Source organism: Rhipicephalus microplus, chromosome 6 (genome assembly GCF_043290135.1).
Source record: "Rhipicephalus microplus isolate Deutch F79 chromosome 6, USDA_Rmic, whole genome shotgun sequence".
Taxonomy (NCBI): Eukaryota; Metazoa; Arthropoda; class Arachnida; order Ixodida; family Ixodidae; genus Rhipicephalus; species Rhipicephalus microplus.
In genome coordinates, this window is record NC_134705.1 from 202,247,611 (window position 1) to 202,267,336 (window position 19,726).

General features: G+C 48.0%; 1 protein-coding gene across 1 annotated transcript in view; it reads right to left on the minus strand.

The window, feature by feature from the left end:
* Positions 1–4,408: 4,408 nt before the first annotated feature.
* Positions 4,409–19,726, minus strand: part of LOC119168225 (uncharacterized) — a 33,061-nt gene continuing 17,743 nt past the window's right edge. The window contains exons 4-7 of the mRNA XM_075867623.1: positions 16,564–17,154; positions 14,195–14,255; positions 11,965–12,095; positions 4,409–8,575 (exon numbers count right to left, since the gene is read on the minus strand). Coding sequence (XP_075723738.1) covers positions 8,244–8,575; positions 11,965–12,095; positions 14,195–14,255; positions 16,564–17,154 — 1,115 coding nt within the window. The 3' untranslated portion in view covers positions 4,409–8,243. The remainder of the gene's footprint in view (positions 8,576–11,964; positions 12,096–14,194; positions 14,256–16,563; positions 17,155–19,726) is intronic.

The following is a 19,726-nucleotide window of genomic DNA, read 5'->3' on the forward strand; positions in this document are numbered from 1 at the left end:
CTTAATAGTGGACGCACTCCACGCGCGCGACTAGCGTGACGACGCAAGAACTGTCTTCTCCGCTAAAGAAAAATAGCGCTGCATTCGCTTGCAACACTTAATGCGCCACATCGCATTGCAGCATCATTGATTACATGGGTGCAACTAAGTGGGGGTGAGGGGGATTCAAACCACCCAAAAATTTGCAGAAATTTTTACAGTGGGAAGAAAATAGGGGGTATAAAATCCCCCTACCTTCTCTCCGAAGAAAAAAAAAATTCTAGCTACGACAAGAGTGGCGATGTGGGCTTGTTGGTGAAACATTTGAAAGAAATTTATGTAGCGTGAGGCGAAAAAACGAACACAGGAAAGAATAGACCGAGAAGACAGAACAGGAAAGAATAGACTGAGAGGACAGAGCGCTCTGCCCTCTCCGTCTATTCTTTCCTGTGTTCGTTTTTTCGCCTCGCACTACATAAATTTCTAGCTACGCCCCTGACCATTTCCATCTTGTGTGATCATCGTTTCGACCTTGTTTCTACTTCTTCCTCACCCAACGCTGTATTTATCTCTCCTATTCATTAAGGCGAAAGTCCTAGATGCCATGTAAAATGCAAAAATTGACAGTCGGTGTCCCACGTAAGCCGCCGGCATCAGCATGACTGATGAAAAAAAAAAAATCACAGCATATCCACGGAGTGAATGATGATGAGTGGGGCGAAGCGTTCGTCAGCCCGTCCATGCTTTTGTCCGTCTGTTCGTTCTTCCTTCCGTCCATCCGCGCGACCATCCGTGCGTCCATTGATGCGTCTATACATCAGTTTGTCCGTGCGTTCGTCCATCTGTACATTCGTATTCTAGTCTGTCTGTCCGTCCATACGCGGCCATGTAGTGAACACTCCAAGTACTAAAATCTCGCATCCCCAGTGGCACATACCCGCTCCACGCGTCCTTCCGTCCGTCTGCTAGTGTCTCGGTCCATCCGTTCATGCGTCCGTCTGTACGTCCATCTAGTGAACACTCCAAGTACCCCCATCTCCCATCTCGCATCCCGGTGGCTACGAACGACAACGACGAAGGATGGGCAGACCCACGCCCTAAGGAGCTTCGTCCCTAAGAATCACTTGATGTCACTATATAACGTCGTCATGACAGTAACTTGTGGCGTCGCCATGATGTCAATATAGCGTCATCACATGACATCCTCGTTCGAGAAAGGAGGGCCGATCAAGGGAGCGACAAGGAGCAATGCGAAACCAGGTGAGGTGCAGAACGTTTGCAATGCCTTCAATCCTGAAGGCAGTGCAAGATTACGTCACAGAACACCTACCAATACGTTAGGTGCAGAGAGCTTTTGGAAGGGGGCGGGGAAGGATAAATGCATCGACAGGGGAAATGTTCGAGGCCCTTGAATACAGAAGGCAGGGTGTAACTTTGTCAGTCAGCCTTCAACAGTGTTCTAGCTAAGGGGAAATTTCCTTTTTAAATTATTGCAATCGCTAGCAGTGCTAAAGAGCTTCTAAACCACACCGAGTTCTAAGGCGAGACAGTAGTTTTTTTTTCTTTCATCTCTGTACGCACAGTCGCAAACGTAGATATCAGCGTGAAACCAATTTATAGCGAATGCCAGTCACGCGATCAAGGTGGAGGGCATGTGACTGCTTGGCAAAGCAGCTGCAAGGCGACAATTCTTAACAGGTGCCTCTCGATCGTATAAAGACCAATCGAGAGTTTATTTATTAAATCGAGACCCTAGCCAATTAACGATGAACAAAATATATTCACTTTGTTCGTTTTCTTTTTCAATTTCACATGAGAACTCGATCACATGATATCGGTATTAGAAAGTGTAGTCAACACAGCCGCGTGCGTTTGTCAACATGCGTGCAACTCCGTTTATACGCACAACAGACATACAGCCTATAAGACAGACCATAAGAGCGCATTTAATATAGTTCGGCACCAATGACTGCCAAGCCGATTTGGTTATATTGCGGGGATTCGGTTCTATCGCACAATGTTCGCTCCCTGTGTACACGTATTCTGTAAACTATTGCGTGCTTTATTTTAGTACGATATTATTACTATGACTGTATAAGAACGCCCTTTTTTTTCTAAATTAATCACAGAAATGCCCAAGAGGGATATTTATCGCGGGATGTTTCCGTGGCTCGCTAGATTTCGTGCCGACCAGTTGTGCCCCCGCGATTTCCGACGACAGCGCAGCTCTGGCCGACTGGCTCGCCCTACGCCATCTCCCGACGCCGACAAGAGCTCTCGCCGAGTGGTGCCCCGTCCTCGGACTCCTGCGACTGTGTCCATCTCTCTTATCTTCTTCTTACTTACTGATGTCGCTGCCCTTGCGCCACACTCTCTCCTTCCACCTCTCTCCATCTCTATACCTTTTAATCCCTCCTTACCCCCACCCCTCGTGAGCTACTGTTGAGGTGTCCTCCCCCTGACAGACAGTTACGTGGCTCACTTTTCTCTTCTCTTCATTCAACAATCACTCACTCCCCCCCCCCCCCCCCGTGTCGTGTCATACAGCCAAGCGGCAAGCGAGGCTGGTCCGATTGGGTACGATTCCGCTACTCGTTGCACCATATCATATAGCTGCATATATTCTACTGCAGAGCTGTTGCGCTTGATGTTTGTCGTCTGTCATCGGCGAAAAATTATGATCAGCACGATCCAGCTCGTTCTTGCATTTTCATCCACCCAAACGCCTTAACCCCATATTTTGCTCGCTCTGACATAAGTGCTCATATTTTCCGCGACCCATTAGAAAGGATTGACCTGCCAATACATGCAATCGGACTACAATATAACTTTCTTCACGCTTTGTGATTGTTTCTCTGTCATTGCTACTTATTTCGTATTAGCATTAACCACCCTGCTTAGACGATGAGGCCGCAGTATTGAATAACTAAATAAATAATTATTCGTTCTCTTGTGCTTTACTCTCAGAACGCGTGCACCAATTCATCCTGTGTGGGATACAATAACTTTGATGAGCGGGAGAACGAGCACACACACAGAGAGAAAATAAATAACGAGAGTAGGAGAACAGTTTTTTTTTTTTTGTGAGGCGATATTCTAACCCGCGTGCCCACGATACAAAAAGCGAGCGCCTTAAACACAGGGCCCCACGCACGCCTCGAAAGCATGGCAAAGCCTTGTGCTGTAAAGTATAGCCAGTAAGTGGGAAAAGAAAGAGAGGGTAAGGAGGATGGAAGGGAGCTGGGGAGAGAGTAAAGCATAGAAAGAAGAGAAAAATAGAAAAATGTTTACCGACGATTACGACACTGCCTAGTGCCAATTCCGAGCTCAGTGCAGGGGCAACAGTGTTTGCGAAGTTTCGGCCCTCCTCAAGGTATCGACTTTGCCATAACACCCCCCCCCCCCCTTTTTTTTTGTTGAAGCAGAAAAGCACCCGCTACGCCATCGCCCTCCCGCGGATAAGCGAGGTACCCGGTGCACTTTGAATGATGCTGCACATGGCTGATGACGATGAAATATATATGGCTGGGAACAAAGCATTAAACCGCGTACTTGTTGCGCAGTTATCGTTGTGTGATGACTGGTTTGTTATTTTATTCTACCGCACGTGGGTTAACGCGATTCCTCGCCCGACATGATGCCCTTGTGTTTTTGCAATTCTTAATGAAGTTTCAAGCACCGGGAGCGTGGCTATAGACGTGGTATAATACTCGGCTGCCACGCAGAGGGCCCGGACAGAAATTCCGTTCGATTCTAGGTATTTTTTCCTGGTATTATTTTTCTTGTGTCTATCAATTACGCCACCGACGGCAACGGCGTCCAACGCCGGAACGGGCGTTCCTGCGTTGGACAGGAACGCAGGAACGAACAAGAATCCTTGTTCGTTTGTGCGCGAAAAAGTGAACTTTGACATTCTGACAAGATGTCGCGTCCCTCACGAGAATGGTGCAGCGGTAATTTGGGTGCCAGTAAGGCCGTAACTAGAGGGCTCTACCCCCCCCCCCCTTCCGAATTTTTTTCGTGCTTTAACTCTTCGGCTGATACTGAAGTACTTCCACGCCTTCACATCAAACATGCAGTTGCCAAAGTTAACCGTTCCTCACGTAAAACCCACACGAAAAAAATTTCTGGGTACGGCCCTGCGTGCCAGTCTGCTTGAATGAGAAGAGCTGATGACGCACTCACCTTTCTGTACTGACGATAATTGTCGCCCAGAAGTACGATGTGATTATATACGTAGGGAGGCCGTAGCGGAGAGCTCCGGAAATTTAGACCACCGGAAGTTCTTCAACGTGCACCTCAATAAGCCCAGATGGCTTGAGCATTTTCACCTCCATCAATAATGCAGCAGCCACCGCCTGAATTCGATCGCGCGACCTTTGGGCCAGCAATCGACCAGCGTGCCTGAATCAAACGAGCTGCTGACACCTTTCTGTACCGTATGAACAAGCAAATGAAGAGCTCCTTTATTGCAGTAATAAATACAGAGATGCAAGTTTCGTCGGGACAAACGTTGAAGGCCATGGCCGACATGCATGCAAGAGCAACACACCGCAAACGCTCAGTATACAACACTCTTCGCACGCTTTTTATTGTTTTTTTCGCAGACAGCTTGTTGGTTTTGTGCCAACGATGAGAAAGTTTTCTCATCTCGTACAACTAAACCATTTGATATGCGGGGTTTAACGTCCTAAAACCACATCATTATGAGAGACGCGGGGCTCTTTAACGTGCACCCAAATCTGAGCACACGGGCCTACAGCATTTCCGCCTCCATCGAAAATGCAGCCGCCGCAGCCGGGATTCGATTCCCGCGACCTGCGGGTCACTAGACCACCGCGGCGGGGCCGTAAAACTAAACCATGCATGCAATCTGAAAGCACAGTGAGCCATCAATGGTCCCTAATTTTAGAACAGGCACATTCTGAAACACGTCAAAGCTATAATGTTGTGCACGCGCCTGAGCAATTAAGTCGCCGCTCATTGACAAATTGGTGAAAAACCTTGAATACCGGCACATTGAACAAGTTAAAGCAGGCCCTAAATCAGAGCAATAATATTTCTGCCTACTTTCTTAGCAAAGACTGTACAAGAGGAAAATAAAAGTTAGTTTAAATTTCGCGCCGCAAGAGTGATACCCGGTGACGCCACGCTACATTTGGCGTAAGATTCCGCGAATCGGTTTTCTGCTTTCTTTCAATGACAACAGATAATACAAGCCTGAGGATATTTGCGAAGCCTACAAACATGTCGTGACGTAAGACGTACATTTGTTATCATCATCACTTATTGAGCCATACAGAGCATCCGCTTCAATAATCGGTAGTGGTGATCGCTTCATCCAGGGTCGTAAATGGAGGGGGGGGGGGCAAAAGGTTTCTCAAAATCTCGAAATTTGTTCACGCATAACTTTTCGGTTGACACGTAAGCACCCCCAGCAAAAGAGAACACCATTTTCCGAACACGCTCAAGTAGACCATCTTGTACTGATAAAGTTGCGCGTTCGTAGCTGTATCAAATAAACAAACAGTGATGCGGTGAACTCGGACGCACATATACGACTTGGCCGGCACTTTCAATATTTTATGACCGTCGTCATTAACACGATGTAGAAAACAGGCAGCACGATCACTTATCAGCTTAAGACGGCGGCGCACATGAGTCGAAAAAATGTTTGGGTGTAGAAAACGTGCCCAATTAATTTTAATTAAAAACATTACTTTGGTTACAGTCGTTTTGAGCGGATCGGTGCAACGAGATGCGGCACTGCACTCTTCAACTTGGGAAATCAAAGCATAAGAATGCCAGTGAAGTTATTCCGTGTTTCTGAACAGAATTCTCGCGATTCGTAACACACAAATGACGGCATACGCAATATGACAAGGAGTATACCATAAAAAAAAAATTAAGGCAACTTCCGATTCTTGGTGTGAAAAGTCTGCAGGAAGTGTGGAGCTGTTCAATCTTCCTTTTTTTTTCGTTCTTTTCCTCTATTCTTGTTCTCGTTTACAATTTTTTCGGTGTTTCTTTCTCTCCTTAATTCTATTTCTGTTTTCCTTCTGATCCCCCCCCCCCTCTTTTCTTACTATTTCAGTGTGCTTCCCCTTTCAGTTTGTATGCGTGGTTTGTGTTCTCGTGTTTCCCTAGCCGTGTTACCAATGTCCGCACTTTAAACCATCATTAGGGCGCTCAAAGAAAAAGAGGAAGACGACTTCTCTTTGGCGTGAGCGCGCACTCAACATGCTAACTGGCTAAGCTATATATGCACGGTTTTGCTTGCGTTACACCAAGCGACGTCGACAGCACACGGTCACAACGTACACGGCAGCCTGGTTCGCTAAAGTTGGAACACACAGGCTCAGTCTATGAAGAGCTGAAGAACTGCAGGTGCGAGCCAACGTTACGCCCGGCGCCTCTAGCTGTACGGTATAGTCGTTTTTCAAATGGTATTGACAGCTAGTGCGGTTCAATTTATTCGTAGAAGCCTATCAATAATCTTAGATAACCAAGAACGACGTGTCCAAAGCGACACGAAGCTGCCGTGTGGAATGTTTACGATGACGCCACACCCTTCGTAATGCAGATCATGGAGGAAAGAAAGCTTGGATGGAGATGTTACGTCACAATTTTTGATGCCAGGCGCGAGGGCTCCTCTGGTCCCGCTTCAGATCGCTTTCGCATGCGCCGCTAGCGCTGAGGAGAGCAAGATCACGATAAACGAGAGATTACATCGCGGCCAAATATTTCCAGCAGCCTTTTGGAAAATACGAGGAATATGCCACACAGTTACGCAGGTGTCGAATTCACGCAGTCACATTCCTCCATATTGTCAGTGTTGTTTGATGAATTTGTAAGTTTAGTATAAAATGAGTGCCACGCTAAACTATCAATGAATTTAAATAATGCATGTAAAGTGGACGTGCTCTCTTAAGTTACTTAACAAAGGGTCAAAGCAATGTTGAATAACAAATTATTATATATGTTTGATGAATTTGTAAGTTTAGTATAGAATGAGTGCCACGCTAAACTATCAATGCATTTAAATAATGCATGCGAGGAGGACGCGCTCTCTTAAGTTACTTAACAAAGGGTCGAAGCCATGTTGAATAACAATTTATTGTATATGTTTACCGGTCTGGCGATATGCACGTTTAGCTTTTATTTGATTTATCGGTGCGCTCAATGATCCTCGACCAGCTAATGTTTCACAGGTGCTGATCTACGATAGCACGGTCCGGTGAACGAATTGATAACACGCTGTATACGGTTGGCACATAAAGTGGTGAAAGGGTTTTCACTCGCACATCTTGCCCGTGTGTTTGTGTTGTGCAGGATCAGTGATGAAAACAAATGATTGAATGGCAGACAGGCTGATTGACCAACTGACTACGACGCGCGTTCTTAAGACTGATATAGATGGAATGTCGGTTGACGAGCCGCTTTTGCGTCTGTGATCGAGTTGATCTCAGGTGAGACATCGAAGCCGCTCTATTTACAGTTCTCGCTTCTCAAACAATAAATAATAAGGCACTCAGAGATTCGCAACAGCTTGATTGCACGTCCTACAGAGCGCAGTACTTCCGGTCGCCGCCACTACAGCACGTATCATGACCATCACGTAACATTTGAATGAAAGGAAATATTCGCGTTCTCTTGCGTGCGCACGCAGGGGTGGGGGCCGCCAAGTGTGCTGCTTGGGAGACGTCTCATTGCAGCTCTCCCTCCATACATATCCTAAAGCCATGGTTATGAGAACACGCCGCATGATGGGGCTAAACGAGCTTCTACCACCTGGGATTCCTGATTAAGATCGAAGCACACGGGAGTGTTCTTCGAAATGCGGCCACCACGATCGGGACCTCGAGCTTAGCAGCGCGACAATGAGCCACGGGTCCTAATCGGGCACCCTGCGCACGCCTGTGCTGGTGTTGCTTGTGAATATGCTATTTTGCGAATGTCCGTGGGGGACCAGTGATTTACGCCATGTCGTTCTCACTATCTTGTCAGCATCGCTACTGCCGCAGCCAAAGTCAACAGCCACGTCACATGCACGACGTCTGTATACGCTTGAAAGGCCTGGCCAGACGTGCGTTGCAGCGCGTCAGCGCGTAGACTGGGCGCCGGGCCCTTTACACATAAAGAAAGAGAGAGATCGCGCAGCTTCGTGCATACGCACTGCAGCGCGTACGTTTGGTCAGGCCATTAGGCGACGGCGACCGGATTGTTCTGATCTTGAGGACATGCAAGCTCCAGTTTCAGCGACGCTACCGCATCATGGTGCAGTTGGACATAGCCTGCTTTTGCTGCTGCGGACAGAGACACTTGAAACCGCCTTCAGGCGTGTCGATGCACGAAGTGCCCTCGGGGCACGGTGGCGGGTCCGTCGCCTCGCAGGCCAGCAGCGGCTTGTCGCACAGCATGCCGCCCCATCCTGGATCGCAGCTGCACTCCCAGGGCTTGTTGCACGTGCCGTGCCGGCAGCCCGGGTAGGGACAGCACTGGCTGCAGTTCTCGCCCATCCAGCCGACCCGGCATCGACACTCGTTCGGCCGGGCGCAGTAGCCGTGCTCGTGGTTGCATTTGGGCGAACACACCGCTGCGAGGACCGTTCACTCGTTTACACGGGTCATGCAGTTTGAGGGCTTATTGAGCATTTAAAAAAACGTATCACATGGTTATTTCACAATTAAGGGGTGCACTCGGTTCGTAAAACCTTTAGCGCGAACACAGGAAACACATCGCACATTTGAAAAGTATAGCTAAGAATCAGACAAAAATTGAGGCATCATTTGCTTCGCACGAGTGGTGGCAAGCCTGAAAGAACAGCGGGCAGCCTTTCTTCTTTATAATTAATTGATTTTTTCTCTTCTCTCACCATCCACTTCGTTCAACCCGAAAAAGAGTGTTGTTGTGCTTGGAAATGCACTGAATAGATTTTTCATGTGGCTACCTTAAAACAGCAATTGTGGTTGTGGTATAGAGAGAGTGGCTTCGCAGTGCCATGTCAACAGAGGTCTGACGTGACGGGAATACTGCAACTTGCGACATACTAGCAACAGCTGCCTGTTCACTGCCAATCGCACGTTGTTCACGCAAACAACAACGATTGAATTGTCATCCATAGACAGACAGCAACTTATGCGATTTAAGCGGCACGCAGTATGCAAGTTCCACAGTGAACTGCGTTGACTTGTCGTTATATAATGTTCACTGCAGTGGAGCTGGCTTGCAGATGCTGGGCGACAAACTTTATCATCAAATTAAAACATTTTGTACGTGCTGTCTCGCGTCTGTGCGTGGAGAGCGTTACTAGTGCATACCAAAGAAATGAAAGATGTGGTGCCTCAATATCGTGTGAGTATACTCCTTGAATGCATAAGGCGAAGATTGAACAGAACCTTTCAAGAAGAGTTCCTGCATGAAGAGAACTTTTGGTGAGCTAAGTAGCGCTAGAATTACAAGATACGGAATTACACCAGCGCGCTCATGATTGCGTGGGCCCTGCCTAAAAACAACATTGCTTCAAACATTAGAAAAAATAAACAAACAAATGGCTCAAGGTCATGACGCGCTTACGCAGCTTCTCTTCCCCTTTGTCACCCCTTAACGTGTAACCTTGAGCGCGCTCGCTGTGTGCGGCAAATCCACGCAACTCCACTTCTTGGCCAATTTGAAAAAAAAATCATTGATCTGTGCTATGAATAGCGGAAAGTCATAACTCTTAATTTTCAATAAGGTGAGAGTAAATTTATACATTTCTAGTGCTCGTGATCCCAACGCAAAGACACATGCACATCACACGCATACATCCGCTCTTCACCCTACCCCCCCCCCCCCCATACACGCTCACACAGAACGAAACTTTTGGGAAAGTGCTCGTCGCGGCGTAGCCCAGTGGCACTGTCCTCCGTTTGCGGGGTCGGCAACGAACGCCAATGGAAGCAAAATGTAAAAAAAAATGCCCCCACCTCCCCAAAGAGAATCCTGAAAAAATGTGAATGGATTTCTTGCACCGAGAGGGCACCGCTGCCGTCAGATCATTCGCCTTCACCGACTTCCGTCATCGCCTTGAGAGGCGCCCAGCCAGCGAACGGTCGAGAATGAGGCGTGAGCGGACGGGAAAGTGAGCGCAGGGAGGAGAGAGCACTGCACCTACCCTCTCCTATACTCTCTCGCACCATATGCTCCGGTTGCTAGGGGCGAGGATAAGTGCACGCACCCGCAGATGTTGCTATGGGAGAGGGACTGAGAGCGAAAGTTGACACATGCTAGCGCGCGAACACCACAGACAACGCCGGACGTCTGACATAGCGCGACTAAAAATGCATAAGCATTTAAAAATACCTTTATGAAAATAATTACGTGTTCCGAAACCTGTCACTGCGGCGTGGAACCGGTACATAAAACACCAAAATTAGGTACTTTTGAAACCTTATACAACGGACTCTCACATGTACGAACGTCGGTGTAACGAATATTTCAGAAGAACGGACTGTTGGAATATTCCCGGAGATTTCGTTATGCATTCTATGCGGAAGTCTTTCTGCAAAACGAACTTTTGGATAGTAAATATTTTAGTTGAACGAACCTGATTTGCAGATCCGGGCTGATTCTTGATATCAATTCAATAAATAAAGCTCTGCGCTCTGTTGCGCTCGCGTAACCGCTACTTGCCACCCATAAATCAAAATCGCAAGCGCAATCAGCGCCGTAGAGGTAAAGCGGCTTTGCAGGAGACGAAACCTAGCCGCGTGCACGCTTTAGTACCTGTGCTGAAGAACTACCATATTTTCGAAATTGTATACAGAGTTTGTCCGAAACCGAAAGAAGGATGCGACGAAGTTACAATAGGGTATTTTAGAAAGTTGACAGACTTCGTGTCACAGCAACAAGCTCTACCAAAGGCAGTGCACAGAAACGTAGACTCTCTCGACTGCTTGTCTCTTCCTGCGCTTGAGAGGCACCTGTTCAATAGAAAATGACAGAATTCAGTTGCATCCGAGATGTCTCACTTGATTTATGCTGTACCAAATGCTGTACAGTATTATGGTGAACTTTCAGGTTAGCGAACGTTCTGTTGAGTGCACTACACTCGAACCCAGTTACAGCAATACTGAAATGACACGAAAATTCCATTGGCATAAGTGATAATTGCTATAAACAGGTTACACGAAAGAAAAAGCAAAATATATGGGGTGGCATTCTTTTGTGAGAAAACTATAATATCGGATCGGACAGACACAGATATTAGTGACGAGGATGTCAAAGATGCCAATTTTTCGGACATGCTTGAAAATCAGGATGCTTTCATGGGACCACCAAAATTCCAATGTCTGAAATATCAAACAATGAAATCGTTCCAATTCTCGACTTTTTATTTATATGGTATGTCCTTTCGAAAATGTAAACCACCGCTGCTCTCGCACAGTAGGAAATTTCAAAATCCAGCTTTGCCGCAGTACGACAACAATATGCTGTGAAGCTATATACTGCAAATCCAAAGGGGTGCTGGGGGACGTTGGGTTTGTGGGCGGGTGTTCAGAAGCTTAGATTTCTGGTTCTTATTGTTCTTTTCAAGGATTTGATGTTCCATTAACTTTCGGTTTAGACACCGACCAGCCTGAATTCATTGTCATAACCAATAATGCGGCTTGCGGGCATTGTTATTAGCGGTTATGCCACCGTCAAAAACATACAAGAACTGATGGTGCAACAGCTTCTCATTCTTATAACCGATATATTATTATAACTGCCATCATTATAAAAGGGTTTGTCTGTATTTCATTGGGTCCCTTGACGTTCGCTCAAGTGGTAGTTGACTGTCACAACACGAATAATGTCAAACGCCGCTCAGTGACTCTGCAACGCTCATCGTACCATTGTGTACATAACACTTGCATGGTCGCAAGTTGCTTCGTTTCCCGCGACCGCGGGAATGTCGTAGCGGCCGAGTGTCATGAAGAGTTGGTTGGCTGTTATACTCACGGATGTGGCAGAAGATGCCCGTCCAACCAGGATCGCAGATGCATTCCAGCGGCTTGGTGCAGTGCCCGTGCAGGCACCCCGGCAGCGGCTTGCACTGGTCACACTTGGCTCCCTGCCAGCCGAACCGGCAGCTGCGCCCAAATATAGCAGCCTAATTAATAAACTGCACCAATCTAAAACCGCACATTTAATAGCGAAGCTCAGTTTTGAAGTAAAACGTCAAGTGTAAAAAAAAAACAACCAAAAACACCTCCACGCCGTTGCTTATCAGCCGCGCCCATCAACGGTTGAGTTTGCAGCACGCTGTCCCCCGGGCCCCTGCACGACCCCACTGCGTTCAAGCACTTATTTGGTGGTGGTACATGACGCTGGCAGCCCCGTAGACGGACAATGTCTGCTTAACTGGGTTTTCTGACCTCCCAGGACTTGATACATCCCAAGGACCTCGGGGGAGGATCCACCGCGGTAGTTTGAAAGGATGTGTATAGCAAACGCATGAGGTATTTTTTATGTATTAATAGTGAAATATTGGTCTTTTTCCAACTTACTGATATCATTCGATATTTCAGACTCTCTCGGGCTGCTTTTCCGCGGGACATTCCTTTCTAGGGCCCCTCTAGCCTCATAAATAGTAGCATATATAGAACTGGGGTGTTATATTCGACTTTCACTGAATAACCACATAGCTCGTGCACGGTAACAATAGCTTTGTAGTAGCACACCAGGAGACACCAGCGCATTTGTTTATAAGAAATCAAACACAAGATTGGTTCCTCTGAATGAAAACGAAAACCACGGCGTTTCAAGTGGAAGCAGCGTGCGTTGAGCAAAAAATCTGGCGCGGAATACAAACCAATAAACGTCTGCGTATACCCAGTACTCTACGCGCGTACCACTAAACAGACTCGCGATTTCAGCGAGCTATATGTGGGAGTGCGTAACTATAGCATTCCTGCAAGATAACTTGAACCCCAAGCCATGAGACCCGGTCGTCCGAACGACGGTGACGGCGCTTCCGGGCGTCACAGTTAAATTAACTTAAAAAATTTTTGTGGCAGTGCAGTTTTATTCGTCAATGTTTGCACCAGAGATAGTCAAATGCTCACTTTTTTCTCGTCTGCTCTTTGTAAATTGAATTACTGTTCTTAGCATCTCAAAATATTACGAGGAACGCGCGGCTGTAATGCGAGTTTAAGGGTCATGACAGAATTACCCTACAATTTTCAGCGAAATATAAAGTTAGAGAGTCTACTGTGCCTGTACTTGCATGAAAAATGGCCAGCTTAAGGCATTTCATTGTAAAATGAGCCCCAGAAGTCACCGGCTGTAAAACTCGGGGCCCGCCATTTTGCCATGGCGTGTGTGACATCATGTGCTTCCATGGAGTGCGGGCGCTGTCCTCAGCCACTGTAAATCATTCGATTCGCAATGCCGAACTGAAATCGTTAGCCAGATTAAAGACGCTCGGAAAACAAGCACCGTGGCTTGTTATGTCACAGCTCGCGACCGCACCAGTGCCGTGCTTATGGAAATTCTCGTGTGTTTATATCTCGCGTGTTGATAGAAATGCTCTTTATAGACCAAGTTTTATACCAAATGTATGAAAATTTCGCCAGCTTCTTTGTGAACACCCAAGGGTTAATCCCCATAACACACATTATTATCAAGAATCGGGTGTCATGGCACCTTCAGTCATTTTTACAAGGAAAATCTTTCGCCAAGTTATCTGATTTTCACCAAGTTGGATAAAGTTAGAGTATATATACAGTAACTCTAAATTTGGATACCTTACAACCACTTCTGCGACAAAAATTTCAGGTTGGCTTCATATGACTACTTTCTGGCTACTGTTGAGTTTCTGTTTGGCGCATCATGCAGCCATTTATTCTTGTTATTTGCAGATATATTACGCTACTTCTAAGCTTTTCTGTCGCCTTCCCCATGCCAGAAGGCCGGTTCGGGGCAGCCCAAAGGAACACTGCTTGTGCGCCGGCAAATAAAGAGTTGCGGTGACATTCGAGGGCGCTATCTGCGACAGTCTTGTGCTGCAATGTCACCGAAAGGATGACCTTGTTTCTGCACTGGAGACTAATTGTCCTGTGCACAGACTTTGATAGTGCTTCGGCAATAAAGTTTGTCATAATATTGAATGACATCTTCGGCCTTGGATTGTGGCTCTTACTCAAATCCAACCAACAGCAAGCACGAAGATGACGCAAGGAGAACGTACCTGCATTGTCCTGGCTTTTCGCAGTAGCCCCGCGTTGCATGACATCCTTGACCACACATGGCTGTAATGGAAAGTTATGTTAATACTAACGTTTTATGCCTAACAAGGACACAGAGGAGAACATCGTGGCTTACAAAGTGCTGTAGGCCCACTGCTCATGCAGTTGAAGCAATAAACGGGACACTTAATAAGATTCCATAAGTTACTGGCTGTATTTCGGCTTAGCACCACCCATTTTGTTCTTCAACGTGTGTTTGTTTCCATATTAGGTACCGACGCGGCCAAGAAGCTGTTTGTTGTTTCCTGTAATTATACTGCCTGACGTGAACTTTGAAGTTAAGGCAAGTTTCAAAGTCATGATTAGAAGAATGTTGCGCGCAAGTTTATTATTGATCACTTCGATTATGATAAAAGTAATTATGTCTATTGATATCCTAAAACTTGGTGGCTTCCGAAATCTAAGCCTTGGTACCTGCTTTAATAGCGCGCTATTAATAAAAACCGCCACAAAATGGAAGGTTCTGCAGAGATGTGAGACACGAGTCAAGAATGATCATAAAATGCGCGCCTAACTAGCAAACACGATCAGAAACGTAATAGCACGGAAGCGAACACAAGGGATGCAGACAAAACGCAATTGACCCCGTATCTTCCTTGACTGGTCTCCCGTCAAAGGTAACCATTCATGGATATAAAGCAGTGGGAAAATGATGAGAGGCACCCATAGAATGTTGTCTACGTTGCCTTAAGCAGGTGCACCACAATGCAAAACTGCTACCTGACTAACGTTGCCAGTGACCATCGCTTGATGCCGGCGACCACCAACGTGGCCGGTGATGAGTGCAATGCGTAGATAAGGCGTTAACGATAACGTCTACCAAAATTTGCAACGCTACGCGCCGCGGAAACGAGTCAAATTTTCAAGATGAACGCTGCTCCCCCTTCCTTTTGCGGGCGCGCGCCCAGAGAAGAGGGCATCACGTGCGCGTACGAATGGCCCTACGTACACGGCATTGCAGTGACATTGGTCCTCTACGTAGACGACTGTGCTCTCACGTTGCCAACAGTGGCACGTGACATGGCGAAAATTATTTAATACGACATGCGCAGTTTACGTATTTGTTGCTTGAAGTGATTAGTAAAACTCTAGACAAATGATGAGACGCAATAAGGGAATGTGAGCGTTATTGTTTCTTTTTTTTCATTTTTTGCCCCGTTAATTGCAACGAGATGCGGGGCTAATGTGCCAGAGTTTCGCACACGTTCGTGTCCTCACGGTCAGCGCATCGAGCAGACGACAGCCGTGGAACGTTCCTACGCGTTCGCGCACTCATTGTGCTCATCTATTCTACCGCGTCTAAGCCAGCGTTTCCAAACCACCCCGCACAAACAGGCAATAGACCTGGTCAAAAAAATAAAATAAAATAAACCGCTCGCGTGCACGGGGTTTGGGCTTGTTCGGGCACGTCATGCGCACGGGACTTGTTGTTCGGATGCGCAGAGGGTAGGGAAGTTATTTGGCTTGCGAAGGCTACGCTGAGGAGCGGCAAGAGTTTCGAGCTATTTTGAGCTCACCTCATCTCATCCTCGCTTTGCGCCGCTTGGTGGTGGTGTAACTTTATAGCAAAAAAAAATGGGTCCTGATGGACACTCGGCTAGACGCCGCTTCATAAAGAACGCTTTTCTTTCAGCTTTTAATGAACCGGTTCAAAAATTTTTGTGGCAAACGTTCCTCATCGGACATCTAACAACCTCCACGGTCTAACTGAAACTTGGTATGGGGCCTGCTGAGTGGCGCTTTAACGCACACGCTAGAGACATCGAATGTGATTCCATGCAAACCAAAGCAGACGCGTTCCGTCTCACGGAAACGTGGAAGCCGCAAGACCGACGATCAACGGATACGAACAAAGCAGACGCGCTCTGTCTCAAGGAAACGTGGAACGCGTTTACACGGGGAGCGTAGGGGAGGAGAGGGGGTGATCATGCGCAGTGTAGGTGTGGACGCCGCACTGCTGAGGAAGCGTTTTGTTGCTTTCGCTAGCGACTCGCGAGAGCGAGGGGGTGCGTAGGAGAGGAGAGAGGGGAGAGTACGCGCATGCGCAGTAAGGATGGTCACGCCGCACACCGGATTTCATTCAGTCATGAACTGCTTCACATCTGAAAAGCTCAGTTGAAAGTAGCGTTTGTTTGCGTCCCTTCTTTTCTCGTCCCCTATGTTGGCTTCCGAGCTATTACGTTTCTGATCACGGAGTACCAGACAGCCCGATCCGCCACCCTACACGGGCGGGTTTCGGCAACCCCGTATAAAGGGCCGCATGCCGTCGGGCTTGGCATCGGAACAGCTAATGCCACGGGTGCAAACGTACGTCGGTTGCAGAAGAATCCGTCCCAGCCAGGCAGGCAGTTGCACTCGAAGCTGGCGTTGCACGCGCCGTGCACGCATCCGGGCATGGGCGTGCAGCGGTCGCAGCGCGCCCCTTCCCAGCCCATGCGGCACAGGCACTCTCCGGGCTTCTCGCAGAAGCCGTGCTCGGCGTCGCAGCCCTCGGCACACACGGGCCTCTCGCATTCGGCGCCCGCCCAGCCGTCCATGCACTGCTTGGCGCCGCCCTCGAGGCAGCGGAACCGGGAGCCCGGCTCGTTGGGTTCCGGACAGCGCTCGCTGCAGTTGGCGCCCGCGTAGCCCTCGACGCACGTGACCCGGTAGTCGAGCTCGAGACCCGGGAAGCTGCGATGCTGCCACTCGACGCCGACGGCGAGGAACTCGTGGAGCACGAAGCGCCTCACCAGCGAGCCCAGCTCGGGCTTGTGCTGGTGCTGGTCGTCGGTGCGTCGCTGGATCCAACGTTCCGGGATGTCGAGGACGCGACTGGCCAGCTGGAGAAACCACTCCGAGGCACCGAGGCTTCGGAAACGGTCCACCAGGGGACGCCGCGTGCGATGGTCCCGTCGAAACGCTGCGTTCAGTGCGAAGCTTTGAAACACATCGGTTGCTCATCGGTAAAAGCATAGTACAAAAGCATGTGAAGGGCTTTTCTAAGCTCTGCACGGGGGTCTTGAATGCGCCGATACATGCTTTCACAACGTATATTAAGAGAAAGCGGGGTGCGGCTGGGTTCAAGGTGCGGTTATCACGTCGCTAACGTTGCCATTACGCAACATTGCTACTTACGTCACCTCGTAGGAGCATATAACGTTATACCAGCACTTTCAGCGCTATGCGACCTGCGCAACATCCAGTTCGCTTTTTTAACTTTCGACATACTCGTCGCGCACATCATGTACTGATTAAAACTACCATGTGCGCCAGGAGAAATAACAATGTGTTGGAAGTAAACGCTGCGCCTATGTTATCTCGTGTTCTTAGACACCCATTGCAATTTATCAAATCAGTCCTCCGGCATTCTGCAATGTGGCGGAAGATTTATGAAAAAGTGGCAACCAGCCGATTGATTGATTGATTTGTGGGGTTTAACGTCCCAAAACCACCATTTGATTATGAGAGACGCTGTAGTGGAGGGCTCCGGAAATTTTGACCACCTGGGGTTCTTTAACGTGCACCCAAATCTGAGTACACGGGCCTACAACATTTCCGCCTGGCAACCAGCCCAAGCAAATCTATGCGGACGAAATTCAGTCTTTTTTGTCAACTGTTTCTTTCTGGTAATGCACCCTCGTGCTGAAATACTAGTGGTTCAATAAAAGATGGAAGCGTGAAGAGATGAGAAACCCTCGAGTTGCTATTGCCTTGGAAAACTTGCCGAAAAGCTAACCCTTGTAGTACACCACGTTCAAGAATTGTTCCATCCATATAATTTCAATATGTCATCACGATCGAAAGTATTTCTACAAGGTGTAGGCGTCTTTTTTTTTCAGCATGTTCTCCAGCCCATTCACATACGTACGGAGCAAAGATTCCGTTATAGCGAATGTCCGACTGTAAGAATGCGACAGGTTTTTTCCTGTGCACGCGCTAGGGAGTCGCCAAGACCACTCTCTGCGATGCAGAAGCGCTGAAAGCGGAACGCAGAACACATGAACGGCGGGAGATTTCCTTCCTGGATCGCTTCAGGAAGATCTCTGCGTGCTGAACCGTATACGTTTTACAGTGGCTGCAATGGAGGCTGAAACAAGAGCCGGTCACTCACCTCTTACGATAGATGAGCTTTCGATTATTCAGGCGGAAGCCTTTATGAATCACGCGAACATAGCCTTGAAGGAAAGGCCAGCGGAGTGACAGTACTATGCAGCTAAAACATTTCACCGATGATGAAGATGCTGTAAAAAGGGGCACTGAAACACTTTATCAAGTACCCACGGAACGGATTCACTAAAAGAGGTTATTGCCTCACGAATTCAACGCCGGAAAAATTTTCCACCCAGTACGAGCTGAGTTGCAATTATTTGTCACACGCTGCAATCACATTCTCTCTTCTCTTGTCCCGACGAAAGCGCTGGAAGGTAAGCAGGGAGGGATGGCAGGGGAAAAGAAGATACGTCACGCGCGCATCGTGACCTTGAGCACTTTTCCTTCCTTTTTTTCTTCGAATACGCGCCTTTTTCAGGGTCATCGCGTGGGCACGCGTTGATGAGTCACGGCCTCCCGCGGCGATATTTGTAACGACCGAGCGCGCTATGGTCAAATAAGCCAATGGCTGTTAGATAGACGAGTGATTTTGAACGTCATTCGTCGAGAGAAGAGAAAGCAATTTTCAGCTGACTTTGATAATTTATTGTGAATTCCTGGCCACGTGCTGCGCTATAATATTTGGCTCGCGTGTTCTCGGGAGCTCCTACTACCAATCGGCAGCGTTTTTTGACCATGATCAAAAAAATTGCCCGCAGCTTCCCTCGGGGGAACACTGAGGAGGATGCGGAGCATATAATTGGTTAATGGGGTGTTAAATTGCGACTTACTTGGGTCGATGGCTAAATTGGTTAACGTGGTTGTAGGAGGGGGTGTTAAATGAGTGAACATGTACACACGTATGCGAAAGGGCGGCGCTGGTCGAAGGGACGTCGATCATTGTGTTTGTGGATTCGTTGGAATTCATTTCACCGCGACCTTGGACGTCGACGCGCCGTACAAACCAACCGACGAGCGGCAACTGAGCGAGTGAGCGCCGACCTGAGCGAGCGCATGCGCGCTACATTATACAGCTAGCGAATGTTCGTGAAGAGGAGAAGCGCACGCGGTGTGTAGAGGAGGAAGGGTGCACAGATGGTGGAGGAGTGAAGCGCGCGCGGTGTGTAGAGGAGGAAGGGATGCACAGATGGTGGAAGAAGGAGGAGGAAGCTTGCGGACGGCGCCGCACTACAAGCCTCGAGTATTAGCTGCTCCGCATCTAAAAGTGTTGCAGGGCCCCTTTGATGCGAATTCTGAGCACAGCGTCGTGTTGGGGCCAGGTCAACTGTGTTTCAAGTTTTGACTTTCCGCAAGATAATCTGATGATGATCGACTACGCCATAATCGACTATGCCATAGCATGATCGACTATGCCATAATTCATAATTTTTGTGAAGTAGGAC